Source organism: Salvelinus sp. IW2-2015, linkage group LG26, assembly GCF_002910315.2.
Source record: "Salvelinus sp. IW2-2015 linkage group LG26, ASM291031v2, whole genome shotgun sequence".
NCBI lineage: Eukaryota > Metazoa > Chordata > Actinopteri > Salmoniformes > Salmonidae > Salvelinus > Salvelinus sp. IW2-2015.
The window spans coordinates 11,071,987-11,088,567 of NC_036866.1; the positions used below are offsets into that span (position 1 = coordinate 11,071,987).

The 16,581-nt window shown below is 44.9% G+C and overlaps 1 protein-coding gene across 5 annotated transcripts in view; it reads right to left on the reverse strand.

Moving 5' to 3' along the window:
- The window catches only part of LOC111953032 (unconventional myosin-IXb), a 114,691-nt gene that overhangs the window by 39,183 nt on the left and 58,927 nt on the right, over window positions 1-16,581 (reverse strand). For all 5 annotated transcript variants that reach the window (XM_070435112.1, XM_070435113.1, XM_070435116.1 and 2 more), the window contains exons 3-14: window positions 15,789-15,883; window positions 10,860-10,922; window positions 9,948-10,047; window positions 9,502-9,602; window positions 9,064-9,193; window positions 8,466-8,555; window positions 7,342-7,458; window positions 6,929-7,063; window positions 5,801-5,922; window positions 5,428-5,569; window positions 3,239-3,434; window positions 2,742-2,817 (exon numbers count right to left, since the gene is read on the reverse strand). In XM_070435112.1, coding sequence (XP_070291213.1) covers window positions 2,742-2,817; window positions 3,239-3,434; window positions 5,428-5,569; window positions 5,801-5,922; window positions 6,929-7,063; window positions 7,342-7,458; window positions 8,466-8,555; window positions 9,064-9,193; window positions 9,502-9,602; window positions 9,948-10,047; window positions 10,860-10,922; window positions 15,789-15,883 — 1,367 coding nt within the window. The remainder of the gene's footprint in view (window positions 1-2,741; window positions 2,818-3,238; window positions 3,435-5,427; window positions 5,570-5,800; window positions 5,923-6,928; window positions 7,064-7,341; window positions 7,459-8,465; window positions 8,556-9,063; window positions 9,194-9,501; window positions 9,603-9,947; window positions 10,048-10,859; window positions 10,923-15,788; window positions 15,884-16,581) is intronic.

Genomic DNA, 16,581 nt, shown 5'->3' on the forward strand with positions numbered 1-16,581 from the left:
ATGTATTAGTGTGCACATGTTCTTAATGCTGTACTATCATACACTGCTCAAAAAAATAAAGGGAACACTTAAACAACACAATGTAAATCCAAGTCAATCACACTTCTGTGAAATCAAACTGTCCACTTAGGAAGCAACACTGATTGACAATAAATTTCACATGCTGTTGTGCAAATGGAATAGACAAAAGGTGGAAATTATAGGCAATTAGCAAGACACCCCCAATAAAGGATGGTTTCTGGCAGGTGGTTGACCACAGACCACTTCTCAGTTCCTATGCTTCCTGGCTGATGTTTTGGTCACTTTTGAATGCTGGCGGTGCTTTCACTCTAGTGGTAGCATGAGACGGAGTCTACAACCCACACAAGTGGCTCAGGTAGTGCAGCTCATCCAGGATGGCACATCAATGCGAGCTGTGGCAAGAAGGTCTGCTGTGTCTGTCAGCGTAGTGTCCAGAGCATGGAGGCACTACCAGGAGACAAGCCAGTACATCAGGAGACGTGGAGGAGGCCGTAGGAGGGCAACAACCCAGCAGCAGGACCGCTACCTCCTCCATGTGCTCGCCAGAGGTAGCATGACTGCCATTAGGTACCGAGATGAGATCCTCAGAGCCCTTGTGAGACCATATGCTGACACATGCACATTTGTGGCCTGCTGGAGGTCATTTTGCAGGGCTCTGGCAGTGCTCCTCCTTGCACAAAGGCGGAAGGTACGCGGTCCTGCTGCTGGGTTGTTGCCCTCCTACGGCCTCCTCCACGTCTCCTGATGTACTGGCTTGTCTCCTGGTAGTGCCTCCATGCTCTGGACACTACGCTGACAGACACAGCAAACCTTCTTGCCACAGCTCGCATTGATGTGCCATCCTGGATGAGCTGCACTACCTGAGCCACTTGTGTGGGTTGTAGACTCCGTCTCATGCTACCACTAGAGTGAAAGCACCGCCAGCATTCAAAAGTGACCAAAACATCAGCCAGGAAGCATAGGAACTGAGAAGTGGTCCGTGGTCACCACCTGCAGAATCACTCCTTTATTGGGGGGTGTCTTGCTAATTGCCTATAATTTCCACCTTTTGTCTATTCCATTTGCACAACAGCATGTGAAATGTATTGTCAGTGTTGCTTCCTAAGTGGACAGTTTGATTTCACAGAAGTGTGATTGACTTGGAGTTACATTGTGTTGTTTAAGTGTTCCCTTTATTTTTTTGAGCAGTGTATATTAGTGTGCACAGCCTTGCCAGTTTCCTCCCAGTAATGAGTAAATAATCAGAGCATGCAGCACTAACACCTTCCTGTGTTCTACACTAACCATAATAAACCTGGATGAAGAGGCAGATTACCATGGGCGAGAGAGGGAGAGAAACAGAGAGCGAGAAAGGGGGGGAAATAAAGGAGAGAAATAGAGAGAAAGGAGGAAGAGAATATGAACAAGATGCAGCCTGTCGATGATTAGAAAGGACAATGTTTGCAGTGTTTCGATGTTTCTATTAAGTTTATTTCTGTAGTCTGGCTGCTTTCCTTTCCAAACTAAAGAAATATATGCCTGCTGCAAACCTTCATGAAGTAACCACCCCCCGGGTGCACGTTTTGGTTTTTGCCCTAGCATTTCACAGCTGGCTCAAATAACCAACCCATCATCGAGCTTTGATTATTTGAATCAGCTGTGTAGTGCTATGGCAAAAAACAGCTTGTGAAGATGTCTTTGATGGCCTCTAGGGGGCGCTTGTTGGACTGATCAAAGTAGATAAGTAGATAGGCTTCTATGCTGTCTGTGGAAGGGAGAGAAACGCACTCGGGGTCACCCAGGTGCAAGGGAAACAACACAGAGGCCAGGATGAGATGAAGGAGGATTCTTCAGATATACATATAATTCTATTTCTATGGATTTTACTAAACTGATGTCATACAAGAGACCAGGAAGCACACAAGCCAACTGTTTCAATAGTTTCATTCAGTTCCAATTACTAGAGGCTTAGGGAGAGTTCCATTTGTCTCCCAGTATGGATACACTTCCTGAAGAATCTTGTGATTTTTATGATATTACCGTCTGAGTCTTCTTCATGTCATCCTAGGTGCAGGGACATTGGATAAGCCCACTGTACGGATGCTCACCCTGTCATTTGTCATCTTTGAGACAAACACATTTTTTAAAAGACCTATATAAATACAATTTGATTGATTGACTGATTATCCAATCTTCAACTTGTTCTCCATGAGGAACCCCAATCAGGCAAAGTGATTTAAATTATTCTGGTTAATCCCAATTTTCAATTTTTATAGTATAGATTAATTAGACGACTTGGTCTTGGATCAAGTTAGTAGGGTTGTGGATTTCTGATGGAAGAATAGTCCTTGGGCTTTAGCTCCACGTGTGCACTGGTAGATTGTAACCACTGAATTCCTGCCTATCTGAAGTGTGCCTCAGGGGACAGAGAGACCCATCTGTCAATCACATGACATCACACCCAAAACAACAGTGGCGGAGAGGAAGAAGGCCCGTTTCCCAACCCTCCCATAATATGTCTCAAGATCCACACTAACATACTATCTAGTATACATGGCTAGGGCCAGGAGTTATTGCTGCACGCTTGACCTGACCAGGAAAATAAAACAGGCGGGCCCTATGCATGGCCAATGCATCACTTCTTAAGTGGGATGGAAGTGGGGATATTGGGACAAATGTAGTTTACCTTCTTCCCTGTGTGTCCCTCAGTCAGAGAGCTATGTGGTGGATCTGGGTCTTACCTGTACATTCTCTCTACAGGCGTGTTGGACCTCTGCAGCTCCCCCAAAGGAGTCCTGGAAGTAGGGCGCTGCACACCTAATGAACAAACACAGACAAGCACCCCCACACAGACAGGAACACAGACAAACATAACATTAGATGCCTAAAGGCTCTACGAGGACAGAAGACTGGTCCCCATGACTACTGCTTGTCAAATGAATAAAAATAATCCAGTTGAGTACTTTCAGAGGCCAACTCCCTGTTTAGTATTTCCTTGATTTAATTTAACGAGACACTTTTCTCATCTAGTCAACACAACAAATAGACTGGCAGATTGAGGCTTATGGGAAAAATGGAAATTCAAGGCTACCATGAGCAACTAATTTCTAAGTAGCAGACAGCTGTATCAATACTCTGTCAGCCATACACTGTGCCAGTTGTGTACTCATATATATATATATATATATAATATAGTCATCTTCCCACTTTTCTACAGTGCAAGGTGTATATATTCGACCTGCGTTCTTGGCAGCCCAGTGGCGTCCAGCCTCGTTGAAGGCAGCCATGCCTCTGATGGTGGCTCGCAGGATGCCCCAGCGGAACATGGCCACCGGGTCCATCCCAATCAGCTGACGCACGTAGGCCCGGTCACTGCTCCGCAGCAGAGCCACGATGTCTGGACGCATGTGGTCCGTGTTCTTCTCCCGGAAGTCCTGCCAAGAAGAGTCATAGGAGTGGGTTTGCATGCCGAGGTCGTTTTAGACTATCCACTAAGACGCTGTTTGTAATCAGTCTGACACAGGAGGGGGCCGCCGAGTGGTGCAGTGGTCTAAGGCACTGCATCTCAGTGCAGAGGTGTCCCTACAGTCCCTGGTTCAATTCCAGGCTGTATCACATCCGGCCGCAATTGGCCCAGCGTCATCCGGGTTTGGCTGGGGTAAGCCGTCATGGTAAATAAGACTTTGTTCTTAACTGACTTACCTAGTTAAATAAAGGTTAAATAAAATAAAAATGAATAGTGGAAGCTTTGTCATGAATGAGTAATAACTTTCTGAACAACAATAATAATGCTGTCAATAACAATGAAGAGCTACACAAATACAAGAAACCTCCCTCAACCCCCTAGACATTACAGTTGAAGTCGGAAGTTTACATACACTTAGGTTGGAGTCATTAAAACTCGTTTTTCAACCACTCCACAAATTTCTTGTTAATAAACTATAGTTTTGGCAAGTCGGTTAAGACATCTACTTTGTGCATAACACAAGTAATTTCTCCAACAATTGTTAACAGACAGATTATTTCACTGTATCACAAATCCAGTGGGTCAAAAGTGCACATACACTAAGTTGACTGTGCCTTTAAACAGCTTAGAAAAATCCAGAAAATGATGTCATGGCTTTAGAAGGTTCTAATAGGCTAAAAGACATCATTTGAGTCAATTGGAGGTGTATCTGTGGATGTATTTCAAGGCCTACCGTCAAACTCGGTGCCTCTTTGCTTGACATCATGGGAATATCAAAAGAAATYAGCCAAGACCTCAGAATTGTTTTTGTAGAMCTCCACAAGTCTGGTTCATCCTTGGGAGCAATTTTCAAACGCCTGAAGGTACCACGTTCATCTGTACAAACAATAGTACGCAAGTATAAACACCACGGGACCACTAAGCCGTCATACCGCTCAGGAAGGAGAAGGCTCTGTCTCCTAGAGATGAACGTACTTTGGTGCGAAAAGTGCAAATCAACTCCAGAACAACAGCAAAGGACCTTGTGAAGATGCTGGAGGAAACAGGTACAAAAGTATTTCTATCCACAGTAAAACGAGTCCTATATCGACATAACCTGAAAGGCCGCTCAGCAAGGAAGAAGCCACTGCTCCAAAACCACCATAAAAAAGCCAGACTAGGGTTTGCAACTGCACATGTGGACAAAGATTGTACTTTTTGGAGAAATGTCCTCTGGTCTGATGAAGCAAAAATAGAACTGTTTGGATAAATGACCATCGTTATGTTTGGAGGAAAAAGGGGAGGCTTACAGCCGAAAAACACATCCCAACGTGAGCACGGGGGTGAGCCATCATTTTGGGGGTGCTTTGCTGGCAGGGGGACTAGTGACTTACAAAATAGTTGGCATCATGAGGAAGGACAATTATGTGAGTATATTGACGCAACATCTCAAGACATCGGTCGGAAGTTAAAGCTTGGTCGCAAATGGGTCTTCCAAAATGGACAATGACAAAAAGCATACTTCCAAGTTGTGGCAAAATGGTTTAAGGCAACAAAGTCAAGGTTTGGAGGGGCCATCGAAAGCCTGCCTCAATCTATAGAAAACTGTGGGCAAGAATGAAAAGCTTGTGCGAGCAACGAGGCCTACAAACCTGACGTTTGAACCCAAGATAAACAATTTTAAGGCAATGCTACAAATCTAATTGAGTGTTGTAAACTTCTGACCCACTCTGGAATGTGAGAAAGAAATAAAGCTGAACATAATATTCTCTACTATTATTCACATTTCACATTCTTAAAATAAAGTGGTGATCTAATTCCCTAGACAGGGAATTTTTTACTAGGATTAAATGTCAGGAATTGTGAAAAACAGTTTAAATGTATTTGGCTAAGGTGTTTGTAAACTTCCGACTTCAACTGTACATTACAGTAAACAGGGAACCTGTGACTGTGTTTGGGGGTGGATGTTCATTCATCCCTACCTTGATCTGGTACTTGACCTTCCCAGCGAAGTGTCGGATGACGAAGGCAGGCTCCATGACAGGCGTGGGCACAAAGTACTTCTTCCCTTGGTGCTGCTGCTTGAACTTGGCCAGCAGGGTCTCGTCAGTGGCACGGGGGAAACTGGAGAGCAAGAGGAGGAGAGAAAAAGTGAGTGAAGGGGGAAAGAGAATAAAGTGATAGATTCACCACATTAACTTTTATCTCATCTAACATGTAAATATACTGTCAATCATAGCAAAGTAATGAACACTATCTTTAGGTTGCAGTAATTAAAAAGCAAAACATATGGAATATAAGTGCACCATCTCTTTATTGGAATATATATATTTTTTAAAGACTTGAAGTCCTTACTTGCTCTCCTCGTCCAGTAGGTACAGGAGTCCAGTGGGCTTCTTGCTGATGAGGTGGATGCAGCCCACGTTGTCTGTGTAGTCTATGTTGTGCCAGGTGATGCCCTCCGCCTGGTACTCCTCCTGTAATGGACAAACAGGCTTACAGTTAGGGAAGACATAGGATCCATCAAGGCTGTTATACTGTCCTTATGGAGAGGCACCATAGAAATATAATGACATAGAATCTACACTACATGACCAAAAGTATGTGGACAGCTGCTCATCGAACATCTCATTCAAAATTATGGGAATTAATATGGAGTTGGTACGCCTTTGCTGCTATAACAGCCTATACTCTTCTGGGAAAGCTTTCCACTAGATGTTGGAACATTGCTGCAGGGACTTGCTTCCCTTCAGCCACAAGAGCATTAGTGAGGTCAGGCACTGATGTTGGGAAATTAGTCCCGGCACGCGGTCTGCGTTCCAATTCAACCTAAAGGTGTTCGACGGGGTTGAGGTCAGGGCTCTGTGCAGGCCAGTCAAGTTCTTCCACACCGATCTCAACAAAACATTTCTGTATGGACCTCGCTTTGTGCAYGGGGCATTGTCATGCTGAAACAGGAAAGGGGCYTCCCCAAACGGTTGCCACAAAGTTGGAAGCACATAATCGTCTAGAATGTCATTGTATGCTGTATTGTGAAGATTTCCCTTCAGTGGAACTAATAGACCAAGCCGGAACCATGAAAAACAGCCCCAGACAATTATTCCCCCTCGCACCCGTTCAGTGAGCTTGTGTGGCMAAACACTTTGCGGCTGAGCCGTTGTTGCTCCTAGATGTTTCCACTTCACAATAACAGCACTTACATTTGACCGGGGCAGCTGTAGCAGCGCAGAAATTTGACAAACTGACTTGTTGGAAAGGTGACATCCTATGGCGGTGCCACATTGAAAGTCACTAAGCTCTTCAATAAGGCCATTCTACTGTCAATGTTTGTCTATGGAGAATGCATGGCTGTATGCTTGATTTTATATACCTGTCAGCAACGGGTGTTGCTGAAATAGCCAAATCAACTAATTTGAAGGAGTGTCCACATACACTATATATACACAAAAGCATTTCTATGAGAGGCAGCCAGGGCGAACTCACCTGCTCTAGTTTGAAGATATGCTGGTTGAAGTAATACTGAAGCTGCTCGTTGGCATAGTTGATGCAAAACTGCTCAAAGCTGTTGGTCTCAAAGTCCTCAAAGCCAAATATATCTAAGACCCCTATAGACAAACACTGGCACAGACCAAATCATACAGTAGGTCAGTCAGAAATTTAGATAAATTGTTAATGGCTTCACAATATCACTTGTATCATACTAGAGCTTTGGCAAGGTATTTAAAAACAAAATAGTTTAATAAATGAATTGCTTAATAAGACATTTTTTACTTCAAGTTATTTGTGGGACATTAGGAATTGCCGACATGTCTGTACCGGACGAAACATTGGAGAGGGGAAACTCTCAGCTGCATTCCGATGTGCATGCATGTGTGCGTGTGTTATCGCTCTCTTACCGGGACAGATTCCTCCATGTCTTTCTTGTTGAGCAGTGCGTGATTGATGCGCAGGACAATCCAGTCAAACAGGGCGCTGTACAGAGACTTGGCCATGGAGTCTCTCGCTGTGATGGCCTGAGAGACAGACAAAGAGACAGAGAGCAAGAGAGATTAGGAGCAAATGGGAAGACAGACAGAAGGGAGAAGACAGACCGAAGAAGGGAGAAGAGGGAGAGAGACGGAGAAGACAGACGGACCAGACGGATGGAGAAGACCGACGGACAGAGAAGACTGCCCGACCGCCCGACGGAGAAGACCGCCCGACCGACGGAGAAGACCGAGAAGACAGGCAAACAGGACCAACGGAGAAGACCGACGGAGAAGACAGACGGACAGGACCGACGGAGAAGACCAAAAGACAGAAGACAGATGGACAGGACCGATGGAGAAGACCGACCGACAGACGGAGAAGACCGACCGACAGACGGAGAAGACCGACCGACAGACGGACAGGACCGACGGAGAAGACCGAAAGACAGACGGAGAAGACAGACGGACAGGACCGACGGAGAAGACTGAATGACAGACAGAGAAGACCGAATGACAGACAGAGAAGACAGACGGACAGGACCGATGGAGAAGACCGACCGACGGAGAAGACTGACAGGACCGACGGAGAAGACCGACAGGACCAACGGAGAAGACAGACGGACAGGACAGAGAAGACCGACGGAGAAGACTGACGGACAGGACAGAGAAGACCGATGGACAAGACAGACAAGACCGACGGAGAAGACCGACGGACTGGATGGACCGACGGAGAAGACCGACAGAGAAGACCGACGGACAAGACCGACGGACAAGACCGACGGACAAGACCGACGGACAAGACCGACGGACAAGACCGACGGACAAGACCGACGGAGAAGACCGACGGAGAAGACCGACGGAGAAGACCGACGGAGAAGACCGACGGAGAAGACCGACGGAGAAGACCGACGGAGAAGACCGACGGACAGATGGAGAAGACCAACGGAGAAGACAGGGAAATATTAGAGACCGACACGTAACACACAACTAGCCGGGGGAATAAACCAATCAAGATAATGATAGGCCTTAAAGACTGGTGGTTGGTTGCCTACCTCACTGTGGCTGTAGGGCAGAATCAGCTTGTCATTGACTGTCACCGTTTTCCTCTTCGTCAGCGCCTCCACCAGCAACTCCTCTTTCACCTGGGAGATCACACACACACAATTCTCAAGACTTTCAACATTATCGGGGACGGACAAAATATACATTGATTTAGTGGAGAGTAGGCTTCCTGTATAATCATTAGGGAAGAACCATCTTCACTGGACAATAATAGAATATATTCACTGTTTGGGATGTTAGTCATGATGAAACCTATACCTAGCCACATGTTTAGGTTATTACAATGCTTTCAACCTCAAATAACCTAATTAGATCACTAACAATCCTAGGCCTGTTTTTCTCAAAGTGTTTCAGAGTAGGAGTGCTGATCTAGGATCACTTTTTTTGGACCTGATCGTAGATCAGCATTCCTACCCTGACTGAGATGCTTTGTGAATGCAGGCCCTGATTCAGCTCATCATAAAGACCTTCATTAGCTTAAGTGTTAGTACACGGTCGGGACAAAAGAAATTGGTCCCTCCAGGACCCAGAGTAAAGACTAATGGTTGATTGGGGTGTAGACTACAACAGCAGACCAGACATTATTACCTTGAGCAGGTCTGAGAGGGTAGCCAGTACCTCCGGGGGTCCCACGTCCAGCCCCTCGTCTCGGCCTGTAGATTTCCTCCTGTACGTCACGTTGCCCAGGTACAAGATGGCCGACAGCACAGAGAAGATCCTACAGCGGACAGACAAGGGATACAATCATCCTACCATAGAATCAAAATGAATAGAACAAACATTATTTTCCATTGTTTCACATCACTGCCAACTACTGTGACTACTGCCCCAGAGGAAAGGGTTTAATGGCAGTGCTTGCAGAGGATCCAAGCGATACAAACTGACTACAGTATGCAAATATATGTATGACCTACTGTATTTGACAAACGTATAGGCATCCATTTAAGGGATCGAATGGTGTGTAAGGGATAGACGTTAACTCAGTGGTGTAGATTCACGGCCCATGACCAGGGCATGTTCACTCACTGTTTCTTAGTAGCAGACAGGAAGCCGACCATCTCCATGGCCTGCTGAAGCCTCTCAAAGTCATGGCACAGGTCTTCCTCATCTTCTATCTTAAAATATTGCTGCAGAGGGAGACGTGCAGCGAGAGAGAGAGAGAGAGAGAGAGAGAGAGCGAGAAATAGCACTGAATCCAACGGGGAATGTTACCTTGAGCCAGTTCAAATACAGAGATTATTAAGACACACACAACCCATGAATAGAATGAGAGTCAGGGTACAAGGGAATGTACACTAAATGAATGTAGTCAAGGGCATCTGCTAAAAGAAGATAATGAAGGTAAAGTACACAAGAGAACACAGCAGAATATCTGTCAAGGGCACCTAAGGGACTAGCTAATGGGGATGTGGTTCATTCTTGCAGGGGGAGTGTACAGTAAGTGTGTGTGTGTGTGTGTGTGTGTACAGTACCTGCTTGAGGTAGAGGTAATCTTCAGGCTGCAGCAGTTTGAACTCCTTGCGCTCCTCCTCTGACGCTCCCACCAGTAGATAGTAAAACACATGGTAGTTCCTAAAGGGACACAGAACAATGTAACGGTGTGTTTGGTTAGTGGATACAGTGTGATTTTTGCATGTGTTAATTGTTTGTTTTTGTTATAAGGTTATGTATTTTTAGCTGGCAAGAATAAATCATACATTAATTTAAAAAGGCGATTTTTGGTTTTAAATGTTGGAATACAGACCATCAAAAGTCAACACTGTGGCAGTATTAGTTATCCTAACCCAACATTGACTATGTAAATAACGTGCCAGTTTAGTAATGTGCGTGAATGCTGCTGTCAGTTTTTCCAGCCTTGCTATCAGACGGCCGGTCAGCTTGCATTGTTGCAAAACCACACAGGCGGTATGAGTTTCCATGTTTACTTCTGAGAATCTCGCTGACATCACAGGCAGACATGATGAAAACAGAAGCTAATTTCAACAGACAAGTTGGTATAACAACAGGACTAGTCCATTATCATATAATACTAGAACTCTGACACATACCTAGTGAGTAATAACATGAAGAATAGGGTTAATGATATGTACAGGCTATGCCAACCCCACCCAGGGCATTTGAAGTAGAAACAGTAGGACTACAGTGCTTTTAAATAAATTGTCAATTAAATATGTATTCATCAAAAAAATAAGTGTCATCTCCCATATTGATCACAACTCTTTGGCACATATTCAGGCTGGGTAAAAAGTTAGTTCTGAGAGTCACTCTTGGAAATGGTCTCTTTCTGACTATCAAAAGGCACCAGGGGGAAGCTCTCTCTGTTTCTACAAAGGGCCTCCACAGGTCATTGAGGGTCAAAGGTAACCCCTGCTGTTGCCCTTTACCTCTCGTTATTCTCTCTGGAGACCAGACGAGACTTCTCCAGGAGATACTTCTCCACGATGGCTCTGAGAACGAGAGAGAGAACGAGAATGAGAGAACGAGAGAGAACATAAATCAAGTGACACTGAAGTTAGTTTGGTCCTTTCACTTGGCTGTGAAGTGTGTCTGGTGAGGGTCTCGTGTGTGTGTGTGTGTGTGTGTGTGTGTGTGTGTATATATATAAGTGAAAGTGGGGTAGTAGTGACTGAGGAGGAGGGGAATCATGAGCAGATGGTCGGTGGAACAATAAACAGTTGAACTAAGAGTCCAGATATGGACGGCCTCAGTCTGATGTACACAGTGACATGGTCATATTAATGTGCAACAGCCACTACGATCAACAGTTTAAACAGAGACAATTGCATTTTTACGTAGGCATGTCTTTAACAAAAACAACATTTAAGCTAATCTTTCCTTTTGTTGAAACTCTAAGAATAGAGGGCCGATGGTTGTTGTGTGTATTTTAACACCGGAAGCTCAGGCAGGGAGGGAGACCAGTGGCCTTTGCTGAGAATGGAAACTTCACTACCCGGCCCTTTGCGTCTCTATAGAGAGCTGATCTAACAGAAAGCAAAGCAGAGCCAGGCAGGGAATACTGGAGTCCATCCACACGTCACACCCAGAGACACACACACACACAGAGAGACACAGAGAGAAACATATACAACCACATACATTTTAGTCATTTAGCAGACGCCCTGATCCAGAGTGACTTAAAGGAGAAATTAGGGTTAAGTGCCTTGCTCAAGGTCACAGASAGATGTTTCACCTAGTCGGCTCGGGGATTCGAACCAGTGACCTTTCGGTTACTGGCCCAATGCTCCTGCCACACGAAGAGAGAGACCGGTACACAAATAGGAGGAGGATGTAACTTTATCGCTAGTCTAGTCTTAAAGGATCCATGTCACAGGTATCCCCATGCTATTCTGTTACATTGAGAAAGCCCATCTCCCATCCCAGTGAGACCCTGTAACCAGCCAGGCAGAGTGTAATGTAGTGAATGAAAACACCCTGCCAGTGCAGTGCTGAGCGTGTCCCAGGGCTTCCCTTAGTAATCTCCTCTATAGAGCAGCCTTGGCTGCTCCACTCTTGGCTGCTCCACAGCAAGCCTTTGTACAGCAGAATGTCAGCACTGTCCTGCTGTAATCAATGGCTTCTGACAGACAGACACTCTGCTACAAGCATAACAAGCTCAACCATCACTAGTACAACTCATCCACTGAAGTCTCAACACCAACTTAACAGTTCATATTCATTTACTTTCTCCCCTCTCAAGCTAAGCAATTCAATATAAAACGATGAGTCCCTGTTTTAAGACCTTCTAATCAGGTTGGGAATAATTGTCCTTGTCTGTATAGTAGAGTAAGCTCATGTCGAACAGAGGCCAAAGTGTCACTCATAGGGTTGCAAAGGGTCGGAAACTTTCCGGGAAATTTCCCAAATTTTCCCATGCTTAAATTCATCAAAAAAGTTAGTTAGCTTATAATAGTGAACCTTTTTTGTGGGATACATGTAAGGCAATTACTTCTAGGTCTTGTGGCATATTTTGGTTAAACTATCCCATAGTCAATGGAATTGCAACCCTCTGCATGCACAGTGCACTCTTCCATCACATGTACAGCTGATTCTCAAGATCTTGCACACTAATGAGATGCTATTGAGCCCACACTACTACACTGTCTGAGCCAAGGACTACATGCTTTCTGGTAAGTTTTGATTACAATACTGGGTGGGGTGAATATATTTTCTGTGACATACATTATTTTTTGTTAACTAGTAAATAGTAGCCTACAGCAAAGTGTGTTTAAATAATTTCTAACTTGGTAACAATTTCTGCTAGTAAGTTTTTGCTACCATGTGGGTTTTAGCTTGCTTGAGCCTGCTAACTGAGGAGTGTTAATTCACCTGTTTCCATACATGTTTAATTTTAAAACATTTATCTTACAAAGGAGTTGTTCAATCTAACTAATTAACTATTTATCTGTACATGGAATTGTACTTGTTAGTATTTTTTACAMATTTTTTCTAATCTTTACAGTAAAATGCCACGGGCACTATCTGATGTGTGGAGACATTTCACTGCAGCTAATGTAGAAGGAAAAGCTGTGTACATTTKCAAATACTGTGCCAAATCATATGTGAAGAATGCAACAAAGATGCAGAATCATCTGGGCAGGTGCATAAAGTTCCCTCAGCGTTTACAACAAGCAACYTGACAAAAGTCCATCATCATTTTCACCTCGAATAGAGGTAATCAGACACCTTATCGATAGCGACAGCTCATGGTCCTCCTGGAATCAGAAGCTTTTTTTGACTCAATGGAGGAACGTAGTCAGAGAAATGCTGATGAATGTCTTGCCCGAACTGTGTATGCAACTGGTTCATCTCTGATGCTCACAGGCAATGTGTATTGGAAGAGATTTCTGAATGTTCTTCGCCCAGCATATACCCCTCCAACCAGACATGCTTTATCTACTCATTTCCTGGATGCAGAGTTCAAGTGAAGGTCAAGCAAATCATAGAGAAAGCAGACTGTATTGCAATCATCTCTGATGGGTGGTCAAATGTTTGTGGGCAAGGAATAATTAACTACATCATCTCCACCCCTCAACCAGAATTCTACAATAGCACAGACACAAGGGACACACACACTGGTCTCTTTATTGCAGATGAGCTGAAGGCAGTCATCAATGACCTTGGACCACAGAAGGTATTTGCACTGGTGACAGACAATGCTGTGAACATGAAGGCTGCTTGGTCTAAAGTGCAGGAGTCCTACCCTCACATCACACCCATTGGCTGTGCTGCTCATGGATTGAATCTGCTCCTCAATGATATCATGGCACTGAAAACAATGGATACACTCAACAAGAGACCCAAGGAAATGGTTAGGTATGTGAAGTACCAAGTTATAGCAGCAATCTACCTCACCAAGCAAAGTGAGAAGAATAAGAGCACCACATTGAAGCTTCCCCGTGGTGCTGTCAATGTTTGACAGTCTCCTGGAGGGGAAGGGGTATTTCCAAGGAATGGTCATATCACAGTCTCCCGATATAGACAGCCCCATCAAGAGGATCCTCCTGGATGATGTATTTTGGGAGAGAGTGGTAAAGCAGCCTGAAACCTACAGCAGTAGACATTGCACGGCTTGAGGGAGACAATGTCATCCTGTCTGATGTTCAGACTCTTTGCAGATGTGAGAGTAGAAATCCGTACTGCCCTGCCMACTTCACTGTCCGTTCCGTTCATTTCCGTTAATTCCCATATATTCCTGTTAATTCCCACCTCTGAATATTCCCCAAAATGTGCAACCCTAGTCACTCATGTTTCATTTAAGTGATAATGCCCGAGAAGCCAGTGTTTGAAGGATATATTGGCACGGGTGTTCTTTTCAGGCCGCCAAACTGTGCCAATATATCCACCAAACAACGGCTTCGAGGGCATTATCACTTTCATACAACGTGTTACCAACATATCCAAATAATGATTAACATATTTTCATTATTCATAAAAATTCTAGGGTTGCATCCAAGCCGGCTGGTCATTTGTTCTATTGGTTCGGTTGCCAGAGACGCGACCGGGTCGTTCAGTCTTTTTGTTCTGTATCTATGGACATCGTTCGCTCCAAATGTTCCATTGCCATACTGGCTGGCAACATTCTTATTCCTTGCTTGCTAGCTAGCCAACTACGACTAACTTAGTCACGTCAAACAGTGCAGACAGAATAACAGTAGATGCATTTGTTTAATCCGTTTTCTAATGACATTTATTTGGATACATCCATAACAATGAGCTAATGAGGTGCGGTTTCGCCTGGCATAGAAAATGTGCTCAATCGTCAGGACACTAGTGTTCAGAGGAGCTAGCCAACAAAACAGCTAACAATCACTTCAAACGGAATCTGTAAAGACTGCAAACTAGCTGCACTTCGTTTCACCTTTTTTTTAATTGACATTTCTTTGTATATATTCATAAAAATTATGCCAGCTGATTCATGATTTCGACTGACTGAGAAACGCTGCCTGCCTCTCCTGTCCCGACCCCTACATTTTCATTACTATTGGACAGTTGGAGATCGAATTTTAATATTAAAACAATGTTGCAAATGTCGGACAGACAGCAAGGTTTATACAAATCTCCGTTGTGGAAAACTAAATGTTTGTCTAAGAGAAAATGTGAGATAATGTCTAGATGCTTTTTATAGTGGAGATCAAGTTTACAACTTCCCTGCCTGGGCTGATGAGACAGTGGATTGCGCAGTCAGATGGAACAGAGTAAATAGGCATTTTAACGTCATAGATTTAGCAGGTGGTAACTTGTGGAATAGACACCGGCGAGAATGCGCTTTTAACCAATCAGCATTCAGGATTAGATCCACCCATTTAATAATTTGATATTGGCGCTTTGTAAACTTTACGATAAGCGCTCCCTTCCTCTGTTAGACAGGAAATGACAGAGCATGTGATGCAGGCAGTAACCAGAGAAACTGCAGGCAGAGAGAGGAAGGAGGCTGTGCTATAACGTGGTTAGGGCTTCAGGCCTCAGAGGTATCACAACAGAAACAAACACACTACAGTGCTTCTCACTAGCCATATATGGTATGATGGAAGTAACAGCGGCTGTGTCTGCAGTGACAGCGGCTGTGTCTGCAGTGACAGCGGCTGTGTCTGCAGTGACAGCGGCTGTGTCTGCAGTGACAGCGGCTGTGTCTGCAGTGACAGCGGCTGTGTCTGCAGTGACAGCGGCTGTGTCTGCAGTGACAGCGGCTGTGTCTGCAGTAACAGCGGCTCAGGAACATCCACCAGGGATGGAGTGTGTGTTTACAGGGTAAGTCGGACAGGAGGATTGAGTGTTATCACAACACACAGTGTGGGCCAGCGGTCAGTACTCACCCTCTCACCACCCCACTCTCCAGGTAGTTGACCTGGATGAACTTCCCAAAGCGGCTGGAGTTGTTGTTGTGAGCCGTCTTGGCATTCCCAAATGCCTAGTAAAGAGGAGGGGGGAGAGATTACCTTCACTGTGTGAACCATAAAGTGATTATACAGTTAAGAAATGGGAATAACTACACTTGTGCTAATACTGGAGCTGTTCTCAACAACACCACAGTCCAGAAGTTAACACTAGATGAAAACAGCACCCTTCTTTCTCTCCCTGCCTCAATCACCCCCCTCTTTCCCTCATTGCTTCCTCCTTTCTACTCTCTTGCAGAAGTCCAGGGGGTGACACTAGGCCAGTGTGATTGATGGGGGGCATGTGTTAGGTTCCAGAGAACTAGTCTCCCTCAGGCTACAGTCTTCCCCAGCCAGGGGCACACACCCAGCCCTGCCACCAGTCTGAATGGATAGCCCTGTTCTCTACTACACACACACACACACACACACACACACACACACACACACACACACACACACACACACACACACACACACACACACACACACACACACACACACACACCACACACCACACACACACACCACACACACACACACAACACACACACACACACACACACACACACACCACACACACACACACACACACACAACACACACAGGCAGCCACAGGGGAAGTTGACTCTATATATTTTAAATAGGAGCCACATCCTACGAGGAGCAAGTTGCAGTCACAATTTGATACATTTGTGGTTGAGCTGATTTAAGGGGACGGGGGCCTCACAGA